Genomic DNA, 24656 nt, shown 5'->3' with positions numbered 1-24656 from the left:
TGGCTGTCTCTTGTTAGTGCTTTTGCCATGTTTGTAGCAGTGCTTTGCAAGGGAGGAAGTGGGGAGTAGATCAAGCCCTTGCGCCATCCTTCTTCCACCTTTGCCTATTGAAGTGTAAGAACCATTTGGTTAGGCTTTGGCTGCACTCAGTAGAAGCACTGTGCAATTTGGATGCTTTCTTTTCATATGTCCCTCTGTTCCTTCTGCTAGAATCATAGAATCATAGAATATAAGGGTTGGAAGGGACCCCAGAAGGTCATCTAGTCCAACCCCCTGCTCGAAGCAGGACCAATTCCCAGTTAAATCATCCCAGCCAGGGCTTTGTCAAGCCTGACCTTAAAAACCTCTAAGGAAGGAGATTCTACCACCTCCCTAGGTAACGCATTCCAGTGTTTCACCACCCTCTTAGTGAAAAAGTTTTTCCTAATATCCAATCTAAACCTCCCCCACTGCAGCTTGAGACCATTACTCCTCGTTCTGTCATCTGATACCATTGAGAACAGTCTAGAGCCATCCTCTTTGGAACCCCCTTTCAGGTAGTTGAAAGCAGCTATCAAATCCCCCCTCATTCTTCTCTTCTGCAGGCTAAACAATCCCAGCTCCCTCAGCCTCTCCTCATAACTCATGTGTTCCAGACCCCTAATCATTTTTGTTGCCCTTCGCTGGACTCTCTCCAATTTATCCACATCCTTCTTGAAGTGTGGGGCCCAAAACTGGACACAGTACTCCAGATGAGGCCTCACCAATGTCGAATAGAGGGGAACGATCACGTCCCTCGATCTGCTCGCTATGCTCTTGCTGGGCCCTTTTACAGGGAAGGACGAGTGGTCCTATGGGTAGGTGGCATGTCCTAGATTCTTTTCCTGGCTCTTCCTCTGAATTCCTTGGGGAAAATCACAAAATCTCTCCGGGTCTTAGGTTCATCACCTGAAATATGGGGATCGCAATGCAACCCTGACTCACAAGGGTGTTGGAGGCTAAATTAATTAATGTTTGTGAAGATGCTCAAATGGAAGGCACTGGAAAATGTCAGGGCATTTCTATCTTCTCTATTTAGTTGCTGGCAGTCTTGCATTTCTCAAAGCTCCTGACCTACTTTTCAGATTCTTCTTCTAATATAAATGATAAAACAGAAATTATTTGCTCCTTCTAATTATATTTTTCTTTCAAGTACAAAGCCAAGAAACAGAATAAACAGCTGAAATACAGATGTCACTTTCAGATGCTTACTGGCATGGGTTCTTAGCCTGAGTTCAAGACCTTTTGTATGCCTTGATCCCAAACCACATTAAAGAAGGGTTCCAAAATTTTATTTTGTTGTGACATGGGGGTCACGATGTGGAAAAAGTTGAGAGCCACTGACATATAGCATTATCCCCATCATTTCTCCAAGATCAAAGGGAGAGACATTTCCATAAATGTCCCACTTTATGTACCATTGGGATGACATTCTTTGTACAAAAAAACTCTACATCACATCAAATAAAATTAATCTTTTGAACTCCACAAGCACTTAATTTGGACAAAACAGTTTTGCTAGCAAAAAAAAACAAAACAAAACCATCACCCATAATTCTTCAAACTAGGCTAAATCCCAAATTAGTAGAGTGTCTAGATATGAAGGTTTTAGTGCTCTAGCTATAAGCCCAGATTTGCTGAGTGATTATTCAACCTAGTCAGAAAGCAGAGTCCATTGGATGTTTCAGTGCTAAGGGAAATCCAGTGGAAGCTAGGAAACTAAGGCGGGGAGAAGGTGCAATAAATATTTAAGATCCTGTGAATGTGTATGTTTCAGTCTCTGAGTCTTTCTAAGTCAAACTTGTTTCTGGTGAACTTTGGCCTGACAATTTTCCTTAGCTGCAGCCAAAAATTTAGCATCACAAGGTCATGATCACTTCCAATATCAGCACCTGAACAAAATCAGTTTTGTGCCATGATGTAGTCGATCTGACTATGATGTAGACCATTAGGTGTGTGCCATGTTCATTGTCTGGATGCTTTACGTGCTCCTAATGTGTTTGCAAGAACCAGTTTGTTATAGCTGGCAAACTCCAAAAGTCTCAATCCTCTCTCATTGGTTACCGCATTACTGAAAGGGCCACAATAATCTCACCAATCTGCCTGTGCGTCAGTACCCACTTTAGCATTCCAATCTCCTTGTACAATCAGGATATCTTTCTTGTGTACCTTATTGATGATGTCTTGGAGCTCATTGTAAAAATCTTCGATTTGCTCATCGTCATAGTCTGTTGTAGGGGCGTAGACTTGTACCACTGTGATACTAAATGGTTAAAGCAATGATCGGCGGAAAATTTGTCCCGCTGTTTGCTCGTAGAAACAATGACGAACAATTTCCACTCTGTAATGAATGAGACAGCAATGGACATCCTTGGGAAACATCATAAGAAAACAAAACCATGGGTCACAAACGAAATACTATATATGTGTGACATTAGAAGAAAACTTAAGAGAGACACTTAAGAGAGCACTGAGGAAGCTGATAAATACAGAGCGATTGGCAGAAAGATCAATAAAGGAATGAAGGTGGCCTAGGAGATATGGATTGAAAAACAATGCTCTAAAATTGCAGAGTGTATCAATAATAAAAATAGCAAACGAGCCTTCAAGGTTGTAAAAGATCTGATGAAGGAAAGATGGGCCAAAGCTAATGCAATTCAAGACAAAGAAGGGAACAGTCTTACAGAAGAAAGGGACTTCATCAATAGGTGGACAAACTACTGCTCTGATCTATACAACCACCAGACAAATGGAGATCCTAGTGTCTTAGACAGCCCACATTCAACAGAGGAGGATGACTTTCCAATACTGCATGAAGAAGTGGACACAGCTGTGAAATCACTCACGAATGGAAAGGCTACAGGTATTGACAACATCCCAGCCAAACTGATGAAATTCGGAGGAGAAATAGTAATAGATGTACTCACCAAGATCTGCAACAAGATCTGGCAGACCGGTGAGTGGCCCTCCACGTGGACACAGTCACTAATTATCACTCTGCCAAAGAAAGGCAATCTGTAACTGTGTCAAAATTACCGGACCATAATCTTAATTAGCCATCCCAGCAAAATGATGTTGATATTGAACAGGTTGAAGCCACAAGCAGAGAATATCATCACTGAAGAACAGGCTGGCTTTCGTGCTGGAAGAGGTACCACAGAACAGATTTTCAACCTTTGTGTTCTATGTGAGAAGTACTTACAACACCAGCAGGACATCTACCAAGTCTTTGTTGACTTCAAGAAGGCGTTTGACAGACTATGGCACGAAGCTCTCTGGGCAACCATGAAGAAGTACAATGTTGGTCGTAAGCTTATTCTTACCATTAAACAACTATATGCCAAGGCCAGCAGTTCAGTTCTCATCAATGGCACAATAGGAGAGTGGTTTCGCACCACTGTTGGAGTCCGGCAAGGCTGCCTTCTTTTGCCCACACTGTTCAACATCTACTTGGAGCGCATAATGACTGATGCCCTAGAAGATCACATATGCATAGTCAGCATTGGGGAGCGAACAATCTCAAATCTTTGGTTCGCTGATAACATTGATGGCCTGGCAGGCAGCGAAGATGAACTTGCCAACCTTGTGAAATGATTGGATGAAACCTCCGCAAAATATGGCATGGAAATCAGTGCAGAGAAAACCAAGCTGATGAAACATGATGGGATCAGCTCACATATCACTGTCAGTGGACACGAGCTGGAGACAGTGAAACAATTCAAGTATCTGGGGGCAATCGTCACTGATGAAGGATCCAAGGCAGAAATTCAGGCAAGAACTGCACAAACAACAGCACCAGTGGCAAAGCTAAAGCCAATCTGGAGGAATAAGAACATCTCCGTGGAATCCAAACTGAAACTGCCCCACGCAATGGTCATCTCCATTTTTCTGTATGCATGCGAGACATGGACTCTTATGGCAGAACTTAAATGGAAAATACAGGTAGTAGAGATGAGATGCTTCCATAAAATCCTGGGCATCTCCTACTTCGACCACGTCACTAATGAAGTGGTCAGCAACATCATCACCCAATGCGCTGGGTCATATGAAGACCTCCTGATGACCGTGAAAAAGTGCAAGCTGAAGTGGTACAGCCATGTAACAAGACCATCTGGCCTATCCAAGATCATCCTCCAAGGGATAGTACAGGGGAATAGAAGAAGAGGTAGACAGAAGAAGAGATGGATTGACAACATAAGAGTGGACAGGAATGGACTCGCAGAGACTCAAGCACTGACACACAATCATCAGGGGTGGAGACGATTGATTGCTCATCAGTGATGGTGCGCCAATGACCAATGCGGTTATGGGAGTGATGATGATGATGAATATGTATGCAGTACTTCATAAAACCCTCAGTGAGAAATGCCAGAGAGATCGGAAACAGAACTATATGGTAAAACCTCAATAATGTCAGGCTTATCGGTAAATAGCAGTGTGGCTTTCTGAATGTTTCGGGTCAGGCTCAGGGCTGATGTGTAAGACTCGCTTCTGATGTGTCAGTGAACAGAAGGAGGTCTACGTTTATGCAGTATGTTTTGAGGAGCGAGAAAAAGGTGTAAGTCAAGGAAGGGGGTGGCCTAGTTTATCTTATATCTATTTGCACTCTCCTGTATATTGCTTTACTTTCTGGACTCCTCTCTCTGGTTTCTTTGTACGAGACTTCCTGAGAGTTACATTAAAACTCCTTACACGCAGACTCAGTGAGGGGAGAGTACTGAATTGTTACATGGTGGTAAGTGGGCGTGAGTCTAAGCGAGTCTTGGTCTACATGAAGCTAAGCTGGTAAAATATGCATGTTGGGGCGTTGTAAGAAGGTGCTGTTTACATGACTGTAGCTCCCTCTAGACTTCCCGGACTCATTCACACCTACCTGTGACTCTGGATCTTGGCCATTTTAAATGAATGTGCATCACACAGCCCTTTTGATCTAACTTTTTACCATTTTAGATATGATGACTGCAGATATTTATGAAGTCCTATAAAGTGAGTGCCAGATGATGGCTGCTCCAAAACCTGTGCCCTGGGGGTAGGGGCGCCCACACCAAATACTCCCACAAAGGAAGAAGCAATGATATGACCTCCCTCACTCTGCAAGCGCAGGGGATTGGGGAGAGGACCCTTGCATAGCTGTGAGCACTGACTAGCCCCAAGGAGGTATGCCTGGGCACTGCTGTCACAGCAGACAGAGGCTGAAGAGCTGTGCTGGTAAGGCAGGGTGAGGAGGAGGGAGTGTGCTACCCCCTTTTCCACAAGTGTAACAAGGGTGACTATCCAGGGGATACCCTTTCCACTCTCCCTTTGAAGCATTGTGGCTGCTCCTCCTTTAGATACACACAGTTACCCAAGGTTTCAGAGTGGTTTCAGAGAGTTACCCAAGAGGAATTATCTCAAATATGGATTTGGCCCCTCATATTTATTGGTTCTATACTTTGATCGAGAGTGAATCAAATAAACACCAGAACATAGTACTATGAAATAAACTGTAGCCTGAGTGGCTGTTTGTGCTACCATGTTCACAGCGATATATGGGACACTGTGAATATACTGGGAAAAGTGCACTGCTGTTTGGATTTTGTTGTTTATTGTCTTGTTCTGGTGCCTTTACTTAATATTCCCTGTCCTTTTGTTATTTCTAGGAGCTGGTGGGGAGTAATCCTCCACAAAGAAACTGGAAAGGAATTGCAATTGCTTTACTTGTTATTCTGGTTATCTGCTCCCTGATTGTCACCTCTGTTATACTCCTGACACCAGGTATTTATAATCTTTAACTCGCTTGCTTTCTGTTTTTCTTTTGTAATTTTGCACCTCCAAGGGCAGAGACACGATAAAGTGAATGCAAAGTGGAGATCAAATAGTTTCCTATTCTTTAGCGTCCTTTAACATTGGGTGCAGAACACTGTCCAGAACATTGTTTTATATCAGGACTCTCTAGAGTCCTGATCCAAAGCTCTTTTCAGTTGATGGCAGGATCCATTTGACTTCAGTGGGGTTTGGATCAGACCCCAGCTCTTTATTTTTCTAAGAATGTAAAACACAACAGTGCACTACACTGTTTTGTAGTGGAGTAAATAATTTATACTTCCCAATGGGTGATCTTTAAACTTCATCTTTCAGCTGTATTCTGTATGCCTAACCTTTGTAAATTACTTCTCTTACGATAACTGCCAAGTACCAGGCAGAGGCCATAGGCATGAATTTTAATGTGACATCATTATATTTATTGATTATTACATATTTCTATGGCTCGTAAATTTCCATGGGTATTTACAGATTAGAGGTAAGATGCTTTCCCTGCCCTGAAGGGCTGGCAATCCAAACAAGACAAGAGAAACAAATGTAAGACAAGACATAGCACAACAATTCAGTAACAGGAAGGTTAGTGGTTGCTAAAGATGGAGGGTGGAAGGTTTCCCTGAAGAGATGGGTTTGATGGAGGAAAAGAGAGGATTCTCCATGGACAAGAACAGATGGGTGGTTGCAGGCCTAGGGAGCAAGATGATAAGAAGCCCAGAGCCAAAATGGGGAAAGGAGACAAAGGGAAGCAACAGGAATGAGAAGAACATAGGGCATGCAAATGCAAGCTCTGGGAGCAAGATTGCACCAAAGTTTGTGTGGGTACCAGTGCTCCATGTATTCCTTAGTAAATTTGACCTACCTTCTGTGGCTGGAGTCTATAATGCCAGAGATTCTGTGTCAGCCTCAGATAAACCAAGAAATGCAGGTTTCTATTACACCAAATATGAAAATGAATTAGACAACCACTACATTATCCCTTCTGCTATTTAACTTGATACCATATTCAATTTATTTGATTTGGACATCTAAATTTTAAGTGTGCTGCAGAATTTTGAACTCGGTCTTCAGCTGGTGTAAATGGACATGACACTATTGACTTAAGTATAGCTATGCCAAGATCAGTGGACTGATGATCTGGGTCCTAGTATTGAAAACACACCACTGCATTGTAGGATTTATGAACACGGAAGCTGGAGGTTTGGCTAGCTGGGGTAGGGGGCAGTTGCAGCTTTTGACACCTGAAAAGGTGTAGCTGTCAGTTTAGTATTGTGAGATAAGCACATTAGCTGGATGTTTGTGCTAAAATGATGCACAGCAAAGTAGTTAAGGTTACTGTGTAAACTTCATCATTAGGTTTCAAAGTTAACACCCCATTGAGATGAATCTGTTTGTTCAGGGCACATTGAGCTATTTTTTCAGGCTTTCTGCTGACTCGGCTTGCATCATCTAGGTAGGTAGAAATTTTTCTGCACTGAATCTTCAGAGCTAGTAGTTGGTGAATAACTTGTCATTGAAGTAATCTGCTGTGTAATCTCCAAAGACATACAGGGAACAGATATAATGAGTAAGCTCTTATTTGTACATAATAGTGTGTGTGTATAATCACATGTGTGCACACATATATACCTTTTCTCTCTTGGGATGTACATATATGCATGTACATATATCATATAACTATAAGAACACACAGAGTAAATAAAATGTAGAGAAATTTTCCTATAAATAATAGTGTCCCAGACTCAATCCTACAAATGCCACCCGTATAATACCAGTAGTCCTGTTCCTGTTGGCCTGCTGCTGAAAACCTCTTCCTTTCTTTGTCCAGTTACTCTTCCCTCATACCTACCTTTAATAGATCTATCACTTACCTGGAACCAGCTCTCACTTTAGTTCATTGCTTTGAGCCACTGTTCCAATGGCCCACTCTGCAGTGCTTCCCCCAGGCTTGCCAGTGCATAGATCTTCAGGAATCAATCATGAGCATGATACAAATGCCATAAGTAGGTAGAGTCTGAGGCAATTTGGGAACCCACTGCAGAGTGCAGGACTGCAATACAGCTTTAAGCAAAGCAACAGTGATTAATTGTATCCATACCTAGCACATGATGGTGGGGTTTTCATGCAGGGTTAGTATCAGGACATGCTCTTCAGAAAGAAGGGTGAGTGGTAGGTGTGGAAAAGGGGGAGGATTTGCTTAGAAGGTTAGGTGGCTGGAGCCCAGTAATTGAGGAAGAGGGTTTTATAAACCTCTTTAAATTTCTCTACCAAATTGATCAAAACCTTTAAAAAAGGTTTTAACTCTGGGTTCAATTTCCGGTTAGACTGAGATTCATGCTGGTTCAGATGTTTAAGAAACAGGTCACTATCCCTGTTTTAAGCTAGCCCATAAATTATGAGCAGAGTTCATTACATGCCTTAGAAAGTCTAATTGGTAACAGCGGTGCTTAATTTTCAACTGCTTTTTTATTTCTTATTTTACAAAACCCTACTAAAATTGTGAGATTTTTCCTTTAGACTTGCAGGGGCAGCATTTTCAAGTCCTGTATCTGCTTGTCTTAGCGGATATTTGCTAGTGAGTATCTGCTTGTGCAAAATTGCCCACAAAACCCATAGTAGTTTGTGGCTTCAAATAAAGATTTGTGTGAGTGCAGCTGTTTCCTCCTGCTTTGAAATGCAGGGCCAGTTCCTGCTTCGAGTTCACATCAATTAAAAAAAACCCCCACAAATTTTGCTTGAGTCCAGTGTTGTAGGACTGATACTTTACCAAACAATATTTAGGCCCCTTCTCACAAGAGGTGATAGAAACTAATGTATAAAGTAAAGGCTTGCTATCAGTTGGCCCAATCCTGCAGTGCTTTCTCAATCAAACTTCTCATTGACTTCAGTAGGTGGTTTGCCTAAGGAAGATCTTCAGGATCGGGCCCCGTGTTTGGAAAGCAAAGCTAGTCAATGGCTTTATGCATGTTTCCTCTTGGTATGTCTATTCTGCAGCTGGAAGCATGCTTCCCAGTGCAAGACACCAGCAGCTCTGCTCAAGCTAGAGCGCTAAAAATAGCAGCATAACTGGGGATTGGGGGGCGGGGGGCAGCTCAGAGACAAACCTGCCCAGACCCCCTAGGTACGTACTCAGACAGCTAGTCCGAGCCATTGCCTGTGCTGGCTTTGCTGCTCTTTTTAGCATGCTAGCTCAAGCAAAGCTAGCACATGTCTGTCTATCCAGGCTGGGAAACAACCTCCCAGCTGCTGTGTAAAGATACCCTTAGTCTTTAATACTGTCTGGAGATACACTTCAAGATGGTTCCTTTCAAGTCTGACCTTTAACTGTGTAAGTAAGTGCATCCAATTCCCTATTAAATTTTTAGCAGATGTCACAGGCACCTTCTTGTACAGAGATAGTGTGAAAGGCAGTCACTGTAAAGCATTAGCTCACTGAGCACTACCAGCAGCTGCACTGTCGGTGAGCCTAGTGTACCTAGCATCACGCAGGCTGTTCTAAAACAGTGGCAAAAAAAAACCCTTGTGTGTTTTCCATTTTATTTTCTGAATTTCTATTGTTGAATTTCCTGTTATTGTAATAGCCCATAGGGGACCTGAGCATAAGTTAGAGTAGCCTTTCCAGAATATGGGGCATGCAAAGATGGCTTAAAGCCACCTTATCCTTCTGGGATATCAGTTTCTGTGTACCAGCAAGACACCAGAAATCCTGTTTTTCTAGCTGCACAAATCTGGGTTTTACAGCTCTAGCTGTGGTCTTTAAGGGCCAGGGAGTCTGGGCCCAGCCTGCCTTGTTCAATAATCAGATCCAGGTGAGAAGGTGTCATGTGTATCCTATAAAGGGCTGAGAGAACTTGGTTTGAGGTGGAGCTGTGGGAAGCAGGTGGGTTCCTGTGGCTGGCCCTGGAGCAGTACAGGGAGATGTAAGGGGAAAGACCTCTGGGCCCCTGCTTGGTCAGGGGAAGCTTTGCTTTTATTTCTTTGTGTTACTTTGTGAGTGTGTGATGTTGACTCAAGGCACCTTATTCCAGCTGCTCAAAACACAGAACAAGGTCCTTGGTTAGTCTCCAACCTGAATGTACATAGGCCAACACTAACTGAGGTTAATGTTCTCCACAGCACGTTGTGGGCTATGTTGTACCCATTAGCCCAGCCGTGTGATGGTGTTGAGTTCAAGGAGAGACTGTGCCGCAGCTCGGCTGCTCCGTGTGTGTGTGATGGGGAAAATAGCACTGCCTAATCCTCGGCTCCTTTGGAACGTTAGGAGTGCCCAGGGCCCTATGGAGAGAGTGGTCCTGGGGCTGAGTGCAGTCGTCCCTGGCCTGTGCAGATAGGGAAGGATCATGCCCTCTTTCCCACGCCATCCCCAGGTTCCAATGTTGAAACAAGGGAGCGTCTGTCCTTATGACTGTGCTGGAAGACCAGGGACCCAACGTATATATCCAAATGTTTGTTCCATAGTGGATTTTCCTAGTAAATAGTTTCCCCATCAGCTGGTGGCTGGCATTGCTATTTAGGCTTTCGTAGCTCTACCATTCCTCCCACACCTATTCTGGTTACTCTGTTCGCTGCCATCAGGTACTAAGTATTAGCATCCTGCTGTTTATCACTAATTGAAGAGATCTGTTCCCTTGAGTTCCTCAGAACCTATATTGTTGGTTTAATAAAAATGTGAAGAGCATGGAAAAATATTATTGCATAGAGGGTTTGACAGGGGATTTGTGTTAGGCTATTTCAGTTCTTGTAGTGAGTGAGGCCAAATCAAGTAAAACAATTAAAGACTCAATCATCATTTGAAAATAGGAAAACTGAAGAACATTATAACTTGGTACAGGATGTTTGAGCACCTGCTAGTGAAACAAAACATGTTTCACAGTTAATACTAAGTAGCTCTGGGTTGCTCAGTAGCTGTAGATCAGTGAAGTAAAAAGCCATTTTCCCCTCCCTTAATTGGCTTCAAGGAGTCTGTTTCCACTGTATGTAAATGCATAGCAAGTTAATATTAAATAGTAGTAAAGAAAATTAGGGCCACATGATACCAACACACCTCAGGCAATCAGATCCTATAGCGATGTTGTAGAAGTAGGTAGACCTGCACTGGTGACCTCCAAAATTTGACTTTATTTCTGCATTTGAGGAATAAATATGTGTACTAAGGGCTGAATGAAAAATTTTCCATTTTTCACCCCAAAACTGCAGGACAGAAAGGGGGGTTTCCAGCCAAAAAATTGTTGGTATTTGGTTTTTCTATGAAAAGCAATAATTTTCCATTTTCCACCCAGCTATGTACCTAATCTAGGCTCCATTCATATTACATATGCTCTTCATCCATTGGCCTGAGAGCCTCTATCATGTATTTATGAAATAATTTGTGTAGATGTGGCATGGAAGTGACGAGACAAATGAGATGTCATGTTAGTATGGGAGTGTCTACTATGCTAATGTCTGTGTTAAGTTTCTGACCATGCCTGGTGTGAACTACATACGTCCAGTGCGAAGCTAATAACAGCGCTGTGCCCTCCTTCTAACCATCCTGACTCCTGAGTGCTTATTAAACACTGCAGACATTAATTATACCACAGATAAAATTAACTTTCCTTTAAGAATCACAAAGCTGTTGATCTTCTCTGCACTTGCTTTGGATTGTCACCAGACCTCTAATGCCATATGGGTTCAGTTTTTAATAGGGCCCACTGGAAATGTACAGAGGAAGCACTCACTTAACTCCTTGAATCCTATATGCCATATTGCATTACACACTGGAATCAGAAGACTTTTTTTTTTAAAGTGTCAGTTAGCAATGTCTGGGAATCTTGATGTCACTGTTGGCAAAAAAAAAAAGAGGAAAAAAAAGTGCTAGATTGCTTTGTTTGTACCAGTGTCATGCTAGCCAAAGTATCTCCTGGCAAATCCTAAAGATGGGCAAGAGACTCAGAATTCAGAGCAGAAGGGAAATCATGAAGACACTGTGGTTCTTGCTCAAGAGTGCTGAGAGGCAGCATCTTAATGCCATTGAGAAGTTTTGCCTCTTTAGTAGAATGCCCCCCTAGTTCTGTTTTCTAGTAGCTGGTACAAAATCCCTCTGCAGTATAGTGCAGCAGTTAGGCCCCCGTATTTAAGTTTCACAGCATAAGTACCTTCATTACATGTTCAACACTACATTACAAGGATGGGGCTGGGACTCCATAGAAGAATAAATAGTACAGGAAACCAGCTTTCCTTCTGCTTCTGCTCTTCTCCTCTTTGTCTCCTCCCCTACCCCTGTTCCACAGCAATGAGGCTAGCTGCTGAAAAGACAGCGTTTGGCCCAACCCCAGCCAGCTGTGTTCAGGCAATTAGCTGGTGCCCCAAACACCTGACCTGAAGAATTACACATCAAAGCAATCTTTGTTCTTCTTCGAGTGCTTGTTCACGTCCATTCCACATTAGGTGTGCATGCACTGCGAGCACGAGCGTTGGAAACTTTTTCCCTTAGTGGCTCCCATTGGGCCGGCGGGCCCCCCGAGTGGCACCACTGCACCATGCATATATATCCCTGCCGGCCCAACCCCCTCAAGTTCCTTCTTACTGCCCGTGGCGGCGTGGAACTACCTCTCTCTCTCTCTTTCTCTTTCTCTCTCTCGTACAAGAGCAGTCCCTTAGCCTTTAGAGTAGCTATTATCAGTTAGTTTACATACAGATTGTGGACACTTAACTCATTAGGTGCTTGGAGGCCTCCAGCACCTGCCCCGGGCCATGGGGCATGCCGCAGGCCCACGGCTTCAAGGCTTGTGCCACGTGCCGCAAACCTATGCCAATTAGTGACCCCCACGACTTGTGTCTACGTTGCCTGGGGGATGGACATCAAACTGAAAGGTGTAGGATTTGCAAGACGTTTAAGCCAAGGACAAGGAAAGAAAGAGACTTTTGCCTAAAGCAACTGTTGATGTAGGCTGCATTGCAGCCGCCAGGCCCAGAGCGCCCGACGCCGGCTCAGACTTCCTCGGTGCGTAGTGCCCCGGAGCCGTGGAGAGACCCGGCACTGGCTAAGCACCGTAAACTGTCGGCCCCGGAGCGCCAGGCTAGGCCCCGACACCGATCATCCTCCCGGTGCGGCCCCCGGCACAGCCTAAAGGAAGGCGCGGTCGTTCCCCGCACAGGAGGCTGGCGCCTCCCAAGGCCCCGAGCGCCGACAAGAGCGGGAAGGCTGCGGTACCGGTGCTGATGCAGGCAGTCCCAGCAGCACAAGTCCCCCCGAGCCCAGACCTAAGTGAGCTCAGTGTGGACGATGGGCTCGAGGGCATAACGGATCAGCCCTCTGCGCCTGGCACCTTTGAGGCTGCAAAGGACCTCATTGAGCTATCGGCAGCGAGCTCTCTCCCATATGGGGAAAACCCTCCGGCGCCCATGCCTCGGGTGCCGTCAAGGGATAAGCTGGCAATGGTGTGCTGCTTGAGGACACCGTCCCGGTGCTGCTCCCGGAGTTGGTCCCGGTTGAGCTCCAACTCTGCAGACTCGCACTTGCCAGCTGCCCAGAAGGAGATTGCGGCACCGGCAGCGGGTCGACGCGCAGAAGAAGCACCAGAAAGGGCACGCCGCTCTCCAGCACTGTCCAGAGACTGGCACTGGGAGGAGTCAAGACGGCCCTCACCAGAGGTCTCCCACAGACGGTCCCAGTCCAGGGAACGCTGGCACCGGTCCTGATCCCGGTCCCGGGGATACTGGTACCGCTCCCAGTCTCGCTCAGCCAGGAGCTGCTCGTTCTCCCGCCGGCGCAGATTGTTGGCACCACCATGGCCTTCGCGATCGGCGTCGCCACAGTCCGGCGCCCACTCCAGCCGCTATAGCTACCCGCACCGGGGCCCAGAAAGCAGGGACCCTCAAGGGAGCTGGCAATCTCAATGGGGGCCGCCAGGCCATTGGCTCTTCTGGAACCCCTGGGCCTATCAGGAGCGCCAAGGGGCTCCGTCCAGGGCAAGTTACTCGTGCAGTGGTCCTGGTCCCCACACCGATGCCAGACGGTGCCGGAGGCAACAGTATCCAGGCCTCCAGCATAGACCAGAGAGTCCAGCACCAAGCCCGGTGCCATCCCATGGACTCCCATCCCAGCCTGAGCCGGAGGCCCCTACCACCGGAGATGGGGAGCAGGAGGACCAACCAGAGGGGGTCGAGTGGCAGCTAACCTCCTCGTCTTCTCCCGATGAGGCGGTGGTGGGTACAGAGGTGTCCGGCCCTCCGCTGATAGACCATGGAGCCCACCAGGAACTGTTGCGCAGAGTCACCCAAAATTTGGGGTTGCAGGCCAAGGAGACGGTTGAGCAGGAGAACCCCATGGTGGACATTTTGAGCCCCGAAGGTCCATCCAGAATAGCGGTCCCGTTCATTAAGACCATCCAGTCTAACTATAAGACTATATGGCAGACCCCGGCCTCCAGCACTCCAACGGCTAAAGGAGTGGAGCGTAAGTACTTTGCCCCATCTGAGGGCTATGAGTTCCTGTTCTGCCACCTGAGTCCATGCTCCCTAGTGGTTTCAGCAGTGAACGAAAGGGAGCGCCATGGTCAGCAGGCTGCAGCCCCAAAGGCCAAGGAGGCGAAACGGCTGGACCTTTTTGGTAGAAAGGTGTACCTGGGGGCCTTCAGCTGAGGATTGCTAACCAGCAGGCCATCCTCAACAACCACAATTTCAACTCCTGGGCGGTGGTGGGGAAGTTTAAGGACAACTTCCTGCAAGGTTCCCAACAGGAGTTCACGGCCCTGATGGACGAGGGCAAGGCAGTAGCCAAGACGTCTCTCCAGGCCTCCCTGGATTCGGCAGACGTGGCAGCTAGAACAATCGCGTCGGGGTGGCATGAGGCGCTCGGCATGGCTCCAGGAGTCAGGCCTGCCCCAGAGGGCCAGAATACACTCCAGGACCTCCCCTTCGAAGGGCCCGGGCTCTTCTCAGACCAGACAGACTCGAGGCTGCATAAAGTCACTGGGTATGCAGACCCCTGTGACTCAGAGGAAGCCCTTCAAGCCGCAGCCTCCCCCTCAACACCAGTACCAGCCTCGCCATAGGCATGATCCTTACTGTAGGTGAGGCAGGGATAACAGGCGACGGTGCAATAATAATAATAATAATGCGCCGGGCCAGAACCAAGGCAAGTCCCAGCCGGGCACTAAGCCAGGCTTTTGAAGGTGCACTAGAGGACAGCGTACCAGACCAGTCACCGGATCCGTCCCTTTATTTCCTGAACCGCCTGTCCCGTTTCTCCCGTGCGTGGTCCATTACATCAGACTGTTGGGTCTTACGCATGGTGCGGAACAGGTAGTCACTGCAGTTTGCCTTCCTCCCCCTCCCCCCGCCCCCTCACCCCCCCGCCTGGTCCCTCTTCAGGAACCTCTCTCATGAGCATCTCCTAATCTCCTAGAGCAGGAAGTCCGCTCGCCGCTAAAGGCGGGGGTGGTAGAGGCGGTGCCTTACGGCCTAAGGGGAAAGGGGTTCTACTCCCGGTACTTCCTCATCCCCAAGGCCAAAGGGGGCCTTCGCCCCATCCTAGACCTGCGCGGGCTCAACAAGTTCCTGGTCAAGGCCCGGTTCCTCATGGTCTCTTTGGGCACCATCATCCCTTCCCTGGATCCAGGGGACTGGTGGCTGCTGGGCCACATGGCAGCATGCACGCACGTGGTCAGGCATGCCAGACTGAGACTCAGGACTCTGGAGGCGTGGCTCGCCCAGGCAGGGACCCCCGGACTTGGTAGTGACAGCCCCAAGGGATGTGCTGGACTCCCTGCTGTGGTGGCAGTCCCAACCTGTGGTTTGCAAAGGCATCCCCTTTGCTGCCCCACTTCCGGACCTGACTCTGGTAACAGATGCGTCAGACCACGGATTGGGGGCTCACCTGGGGGACCTCATGATGCAGGGATTGTGGTCCGAGGCAGAGCGGTCGCTCCATATCAACGTGAAGGAGCTCAGGGCAGTTTGTCTCGCCTGCCAGATCTTTCACACCACTCTGAGTGGTCACAGCGTGACAGTTCTGACGGACAACACTACTGCCATGTTTTATATAAACAAGCAGGTCAGGGCTCGTTCCTCGCCACTCTGTCGTGAGGCTGTCCTCCTCTGGGACCTTTGCATAGCCTATGCAATTCACCTCGAGGCATCCTATCTCCCGGGCGTGCGGAACGAGCTGGCAAACTCCCTCAGCAGGTCGTACCGCGTGCATGAGTGGACGCTTAGGGCAGACGTCATGCTTTCGCTCTTCCACAGGTGGGGGGTTCCCCAGGTAGATCTGTTTGCCACCAGGGCCAACACCCAGTGCCCGGGTTCTGCTCGTTCCAGGGCCGCAGCCCGGGCTCACTCATGGACGCGTTTGCGATCCTGTGGAGAGGGGGCTTGATGTATGCCTTCTCCCCGCTCCCCTTGGTGCACAAGGTCCTGCTCAAGGTGCGCAGGGACAAGGCGGCAGTGATCCTCATCATCCCAACCTGCGCCACCAACACTGGTACACGTCGCTCCTAGAGCTGTCGGTGGAGGCCCCAGTAGTCCTGCCCCTACACCGGGACCTCATTACACCGGTCGGCAGGCGGCTTCTCCACCCTGACCTGCAGTCGCTGCACCTGACGGCATGGAGGTTCTGTGGCTAAATGCCCTGGAGAGCCAGTGCTCCCTTCCTGTGCAGCAGATTCTGCTTGGCAGTAGAAAGCCCTCTACCAGGGTGGCCTATATGGCCAAGTGGAAAAGATTCTCGTGTTGGTGTGAACTGCGAGAGGTGCAGCTGGGCCAGGCCCAGTGCAGGCCATTCTGGAGTACCCCTCACCTCAAGCAGCAAGGGCTAGCCCCATCCTCGCTCAGAGTGCACTTTTTTAAAAAAGTGAAGTTAATTCATATCTGAAGATACATGAAGATTTGACTTTGCATTGTGTGAAATTAGTACTGAACAATGAAAGACTTGCTCGCATATTTATGTTTTAATTCCCCTGTCTCCCTATTGTTGTATCTCAGTGTACCATTGGATGAGTTCCAGACTCAAAGGATTCTTTTTAAGTCCTTCTGCCATACAGCAATTGCTACTGTTTTGTGGTCTTCTCAACCAAGATTTCTACCCTTTTGATGTTGAAATTGATTCTCCTCCTATTATGTGAAGATATATAGTGGGAGTCCTGTCCTATTGCATGAGAGTTTGTGATGATAGCATCCAAGTTGTGTAGGAAGCATTTTTTGGGGGCAGGGAAGGGAAAGCAATAGAAGTAAGCATCATCAAGAGACACAGTATGTGTGAATGATGCTGGGCCTATCCCTCTGCTGTCTACTAAAAAGTCTTCCAGAGTCTCAAAATTACGTGCATGTAATCCAGAGAACAGCTCCGTTTTCACTGTGCTTGAGTTTTGTTTTTTTTATTGTAAATGTACCTGAGTAGGGGGAAGACTTATAAAGGAGCCTAAAGATGTAGAGAGTCACTTAGTGCGATTTGCAAAAGCCAAGTTTAGGTACCTAACTTGCCCTGAAATAATTTGTAAATCCTACCAAGAACCAATCTGTATCTTTAAGTCCTAACTATCTGTATTAATCTAGATTTGTGTTTTGTTTTTCTTTTCCCACATGTGAATGTCTAATTTATGGCATAATTTAACCAGTGGTGTTAGAACAATAATTTCTATTGCTATGACAAATACATTAAAAAAACCCAAGTTTTGTTCAGAAGAAACCCATACTTTGGATCAGATCTTGCTCCTTTTGTAGTTCTTGGGACCAGGCATTGGCTCCTAATACACAGTATATATGAACGTCAGAATACTGAGCCAAATTTGACTTTACATTAAGGTCCCATTATACCACTCAGCCTGCCTACAGGGGCCTTAACATAACTGAGAATTCAGGCCATGATGTTCTCCCCTCTATTCTGAAACTTGGAAGAGCTCAGCCTGGGGAGTTATGCCATTCACAACTGTTGCGTTTGCAGATAAATTTCAAATTAGGAATAACACCTATTTCCTTCTGAATGTTTTACAGTTGAAGATAACAGCCTGTCTCAAAAGAAAAAGATAACAGTGGAAGATCTGTTCAGTGCTGATTTCAAAATTCATGACCCAGAGGCTAAATGGATAAGTGGTGAGTCTTGCATGCACACTTGACAATAATTCTACTCTCACTTATTCTTTCCTCTCCCTGTCTTTCTCTTTCCCTCCTTTTCTCACTTTTTCTTCTGACTTGTGTCTCTAGTGTCCAAATTCTTACTCCAGCTTTCCTCAGGGTAAATGTGTAAATGATATTTCTCCATTATACACAGCATCACATATGTGTCAGTAACACCTAGAGGCCCCAATCAGGGCTGTTGGTAGGTGCTGTTCAGACATGAAGTGAAAAAAACAGCCCCTGACCCAAACAGCTTACAATCATGGTAGCTGACAAGATGGAAGAGGTGGTCAAACCAAATGGTTAGAGCACTGTCATGGTCAATCTTTATTTTACCATAAACAAATCTTCTGATTTATATTTTCATAATGTATTCCCTCGCCAAAATATTTTTTCAGGCAGAGAGATGAAGCGTTGCTAGGCAACTAGCAACAGAGTGGTCCAGCAACAGCTGGTCTGCTCCTTGTATGTAAGCCATGTTTTCTTTTTATCCTGTCTTACAATCTATATTTTCCAGTACCAAGGGGAAGAGACAGAATAATACCAGAATTAATGCACACCATATTTGCAGCAGTGGAAATTGTTCTACAGATGCAAATTCCAGCCCCCCACTGGCATCTGCTACAATCTAAATCAGCTCTTGCTGGAATGAAACAACAACGTGCTATACAGCTCATTTAGGGCTGACTCTCATTAAATTGAACGGGAACCTTTCTATTGACTTTAATGGGAGCTGAACCAGGTCCTCACTGCTGCAGTCTGCCTTTTTTTTTTTTCTTTTTTTTTTAGGGGTTCTACCCTGTGGGAGCAATTTTAATCCCCGGAGGGGGTGGGGAGAGAGATTGCCAAGGGAAACTAGGCTGGATCAGTGCATCCCCCAGTCACCCTAAGCGCATCCATCTCTGGCCAGCCCCATCCACTCTTTTCTGCTGCACTAGCAACTGGTGGAGAAGCCACTGCAGGCAGTGTATGTCACTACAACCCATCGGATATTTGCCAGAGGAGTTCTGGCTGGTGAGTGCCCTTTTTCAGGTTCTGCACGCTTGTTGGAATATGGCTCCCAGTACAGCAATCTATGGGGAGAATAAAGGTGGAAATACTTCTTGAATTTAGGAGTTCAGAAACCGTTCTTCAGCATTATTATTTAACCTTTTCATGTCTAAAGGCCCCAATCAGGAGGGGGCGCCACTGCTCTGGGCACTGTACAGACACCTATTACGAAACATTCCTTGCCCCAGGTGAATTTGGTTGATCTTTTTGCTTCATAATATTCTGTTCCTATGAATATTTTTGCCCCTAAACTCTGCCACTCGAATATTTGTGGGATGATAATGCAATATATATTTTTTATTGGAACAAACATCAGGAGAATTTTCCAGCTCCACTTAGAGGTTTTCAAAAAATATTTTCTTTCATGGTTAAAATGTGTTTTTCTGCACAGTAATGTTCTTTTTTTCCCCCCTGTGCAAATATAAGCTTTCCCAAACTGTGTTTGCATGCTGGTACTGTCTATATGTTTTTATTAGCCTCTAATCTTTGGCAGGCATTATAAGTCCCACATTGAATTGTTGGTAAAGGTCTGGATCCAGTGCCCACTGAAATCAATAGACTCTCTTGGACTTCAGTGGGCTTTGGATCATACCTAAATAATCTAAGGTTATATAAAAGTAAAAAAAATGATATTAAGCTGTCATTGGTCAAGCCATTATAAACATGGCTGATTAAATGATTTTCCCTTTGGTGCTTGTTATAATAATTATGTATCAGATTCCGTTGTCAGGTACACCAGTGTAAATCTGGAGGAACTCCATGAAACCAGTGATATTCCTTTAGATTCACACCAGTGTAACTGAGAGCAGAGTCTTGCGGTAAAATACTATAATGCTCTTCATCCAAGAACCTCAAAGCACTTTACAAACATTAATTAATTCTTACTACATCCCTTTGGATAGGGAAATATTACACTCTTTGTACAGCTGGTAACTGGTAAATCAGGCTTACGGTGACCAATAGCTCAGTGGAAGAGCTTGAAATAGAGCCCAGTAGTCCAAAGTTCTAGTCCATGCTTTGCTCACTCCACCATACACCCTGTGTCCTGTTGTACCACTGTTCTTGGTTCTCAAAATGCAAGTTCGTCTTCCCTCAGGACTCACTGAAGAAGCCTATTTCACACTAACACAGCTTAGTAGAAAATAGTGCTGAAAGATGTGTGTCAAAGTAGGAATTAATGGGTGGAAGGAACCCTGGTTGTTTTGAGATTCCAACAAAATAATTGAAACCATAACAGCGTCTTATATCCTTGTCCCCATTTTTCCCCTCTTGTTAACAACACAACATAAACCACTCTAATGTAAAGAGATCTGAAAACTAGATTGCAAAAATCGATGCTCTTGGCTCTTTTCACATCTACCAGATTTCCTTTAAAGGGTATTACTCTCTCGCTTTATTTTTTGTGTTGTTATAAAAGACAAGAGTTTGTTAGCCTAGCCAATGATAAGCACGTTGCATGGCTAGGAGTATTCAAATTGTCTCAATTATTTGCTTTCAAAGCAGTTCAGCCAATTAAATCCCTCAATTCTGATCCATTTGCTTCAGTGGGGTTTTTTTGGGGGGAGGGGGTTGTCTTTTCATTGATGTCAGTGGGCATTGGATCAGGTTCTAAAGCCCCAACACAAGAAGGCATCTCTCTTCAGGACAAAAATCCCTTTGAAGTAAATGGAACATGCGTAAGCACTTTCCTGAATTGGGGCTTGAATGCAGAAAGTGTGTGGTTCTGACCTACACCGATGTAATCCCATTGATTTAATAGTAGTTAACAGAGAGAGTTAATTCATGGTGTCATAAATATAAAGGGAAGGGTAACCACCTTTCTGTATACAGTGCTATAAAATCCCTCCTGGCCAGAGGCAACATCCTGTTACCTGTAAAGGATTAAGAAGCTCAGTTAACCTGGCTGGCATCTGACCCAAAGGACCAATAAGGGGACAAGATACTTTCAGATCTTGGGCCGGGGCGGGGGAGGTTTTTATTTGTGCTCTTTGTTTATGTGATTGTTCTCTCTTGGGACTGAGAGAGGCCAGACAGAAATCCATCTTCTCCAACCCATCCTAATCCAAGTCTCCAATATTGCAACCAGTATAGGTAAGCCAGCAAGGTGGATTAGTTTATCTTTTGTTTTATGTGAATTTTCCCTGTGTTAAGAGGGAGGTTTATTCCTGTTTTCTGTAACTTTAAGGTTTTGCCCAGAGGGGGATCCTCTGTTTTTTGAATCTGAATACCCTGTAAAGTATTTTCCATCCTGATTTTACAGAGATGATTTTTACCTTTCTTTTTTTTTTAATAAAATCCTTCTTTTAAGAACCTGATTGATTTTTCCATTGTTCCAAGATCCAGGGGTTTGGGTCTTTGATGATTTTGTAACTAATTGGTTAGGATATTATTCTCAAGCCTCCCCAGGAAAGGGGGTGTGTAGGGCTTCGGGGGATATTTTGGGGGAAGATATCTCCAAGTGGTTTCTTTCCCTGTTCTTTGTTTAAAACACTTGGTGGTGGCAGCATACTGTTCAAGGACTTGGGGAAGTTTTTAACCTAAGATGGTAAGAATAAGCTTAGGGGGTCTTTCATGGAGTGGGGAAGGAACCTTGACACATGGTATGCCCATATCTTGAATATTGTGTGCAGACGTGATCACCCCATCTCAAAAAAGATATATTGGAGTTGGAAAAGGTACAGAAAAGGGCAACAAAAATGATTAGGGGTATGGAACAGCTTGAACTTTTCAGCTTGGAAAAGAGATGACTAAGGGGAGGTATGATAGAGGTCTATAAAATCATGACTGGTGTGGAGAAAGTAAACAAGGAAGTGTTATTTACTCCTTCTCATAACACAAAAACTAAGGGTCACTAAATGAAATTAATAGGCAGCAGGTTTTAAAACAAACAAAAGGAAGTATTTCTTCACACAATGGACAGTCAACCTGTGGCACTCTTAGCCAGAGGATGTTGTGAAGGCCAAGACTATAACAGGGTTCAAAAAAGAACTAGATAAATTCACGGAGGATAGGTCCATCAATGGCTATTAGTCAGGATGGGCAGGGATGATGTCCCTAGTCTCTGTGTGCCAGAAGCTGGGAATGGGCGACAGGGGATGGATCACTTGATGATTACCTGTTCTGTTCATTCCCTCTGAAGCATCTGGCACCAGCCACTGTTGGAAGACAGGTTATTGGGTAGATGGATCTTTGGTCTGACCCAGTATGGCCATTCTTATGTTCTTATGAGATCAGAGTTGACCTCAGAGTGTGACATAGCTACACTTCAAGTGCTAAGAGTGCAGATCTTCCTCAAACTTTGAGTATCTCTTTTAAGTTGGTTTGAGTGGTTTTATTGTATTGGCAGATTGTTATAAGTTAGATGATTTTCTTAAATTCAAGAGAGGAGCCAAAACTGGTACTTTGGCTGTGAACCCTTAGAATTTTTGAGGAGTTGAGGTGTTTTTGAACTCATGGATTCAAACCCTAAAGGTTTTGGTTCCTGAATTCAGAGCAGCACAGGAATCTTCATGTCTCCATGACCCATCTTTAATAATTTCCCATGGTTTCCAGACTGCTGATTACAGGCGAAAAAGATCTAAATCAGCCCCACAAAGGTGTCTTCTGGGGGACAGGATCACAGCTCCAGCTCTCAGTGTGAGTAGGCACAGCCTTAAAGGAAAAAAATTGGCAGTTGTAGTGTGTGTAGCAATGTAAATGTAGGGAAGCAATGCGGTGGGCCAGATTCTGAGCTGGTGTAAAGCGCCACAGTGTCATTAAGTGCCAGGGAGCTGTGCTGATTTATACCAGTTAAAAAACTGTCCGTCTGTTTTCTGCACTTTCAGATCTCAGGAGCATCCCTTCCTTTACACAGGGTTGTGAGTCGTGTCCAGGTGGCTAGGTCACTGAGACTTACATTTGTTCTTTGTTGCTTTTCCTTAGTGTCAAGTGCATTTCACCCACCCCAAAAGTACGTGTTTTCTTTGTGAATGGGAAACGTAACAGCAGCCACTTCACTGGTTACTGCAATTGACTGGATGGAGTGTGCCACCAGTGCCTGCTATTTACAGGATGTTTTTCCAGCCCCAGTTGAATCAGTGTTTGCTGTGACATCTGGCAACACATGGTTATTTATTTTTTGTATTATGGTAATGTTGAGAGGCCCCAGCTGAGAGCAGGGCCTCATTGTGCTAGGCACTGTACAAACACATAGTGAGAGCTGGTCCTTGACCCAAAGAGCTAACAATCTAAACAGAAAAGACAGTCAAAGGATGAAAATCAGAGAGTACTGTTATCCGCATTTTACAGATGAGGCCTGAGGCACAGAGACATTGAGTAATGGAACTGAGCCCTGTTATCTTGAGTCCCAGTCCACAACATTACCCTTTTTCACTGACATAATATTCCTTCTCCTACATGAAGAGACCCAAGAGGTACAATTTTCAGAAGGACCTGAGTCCCATTTTCAAAAGTGGCGTAGGCACTTAGGAGCCTAACTCTCATTGCAAGTCAAAGGCTTTTGACTGAGTCACAGGCCCTTTTGAAAATGTTACCTAATAACTGAGATCTAAACAAAGCAAAGCCTTTTCTTCATTATGCTGAACATCACATTAGTTTTATTGTATATTTTACTAATACAATTATAAAATAAATCTCTAGGCTCTTTTAAAGTCTGATATTGAATTTAATGATCTAGAACTAATATGTTTTATTTACCATGCTGAAAAATGTTGTCTTGTACTAGCAGCGGTAATTTATTTCAGTTTACCTTTAGTAATAATGCTCAGATCAACAAACCCTGAGAGCCTTGATGTCCCCAAGCCTATTCTGCATAATGTAAATTCATTGCACTGTATTGATAGAACCGCTGATGCATTTCAAATGATGCAGATGCATGTGGAGTAAATGAATTATTTATGGTTCACTCTGCATAAGTATTAGAACTTTTTAAGTGCTAACATTTTTCACTTTTTAAAGAAGTATGAATTAAGGTGCCACAGTGACATTCTGGGGGACTGAAGTTGCAGTGGTATAGCACAGTTAGCTGGAATTTCAAGTTTCCCCAAACTGCTCCTGTAGTGAATTTAGAGGACCAGGGGAGCGACTGAGTATGGGACCCACCCAACTCCTGTCAAAGTCAATGGGAGTCCTTCCACTGACTTCAGTGGGTGTTGGATGAGTAATTACAGGATGTTGGACTGCTTCCTGCAGGAGTGGGAGAATAGTTCATCTTCCTGGCCCAGTCAATCCCTGGTCCTAGTTCAGATGGTCTTGTTTCAAATCTTTCCTCTTAAATACATCCCACGCATCTACTTTTGAAACTAAGTACATCTTAGTGTTCTCAGATGTGTGTGCTGGTAGATTAGGGCAACATACTTGTCCTGGTTCTCCTGTTACTTACAGCAGTGTAAATTCAGCATTACTCTACTGGCATTAATGCTAGTGTGAATCTGGGGGGAAGTGGGAAAGAATCAGGCCTGTTATATTTTCATTTTTGCTTGGCTCTTCTGCTATCTGAACTCCTAATTAATCAAGTTTTATTTCATTGCATTCCCAAATGTGTTTTGCTGAGATGGCTGAAAAGAGACCTCCCTCACCCTGACTGTGGCCAATGCTGGAATCATCATTCATGGCTGCCTATTCTTGTTCTACTCCAGTGTGCTTTTTGCCCTTTTGTGTGCAACTGCAATGTTTTGTGATGGATGTATCAAAAACCACAG

The 24656-nt window shown here is 45.2% G+C and overlaps 1 protein-coding gene across 9 annotated transcripts in view; it reads left to right on the top strand.

The window, feature by feature from the left end:
- The window catches only part of DPP6 (dipeptidyl peptidase like 6), a 790271-nt gene that overhangs the window by 501055 nt on the left and 264560 nt on the right, over window positions 1–24656 (top strand). For all 9 annotated transcript variants that reach the window (XM_048837577.2, XM_075125995.1, XM_048837580.2 and 6 more), the window contains 2 exons: window positions 5658–5772; window positions 17785–17883. In XM_048837577.2, coding sequence (XP_048693534.2) covers window positions 5658–5772; window positions 17785–17883 — 214 coding nt within the window. The remainder of the gene's footprint in view (window positions 1–5657; window positions 5773–17784; window positions 17884–24656) is intronic.

This window comes from Caretta caretta, chromosome 2 (assembly GCF_965140235.1).
Source record: "Caretta caretta isolate rCarCar2 chromosome 2, rCarCar1.hap1, whole genome shotgun sequence".
In the NCBI taxonomy this organism is placed as follows: Eukaryota; Metazoa; Chordata; order Testudines; family Cheloniidae; genus Caretta; species Caretta caretta.
The sequence above is the reverse complement of the archived record's forward strand: the minus strand, read 5'-3'. Positions and strand labels throughout refer to the sequence as shown.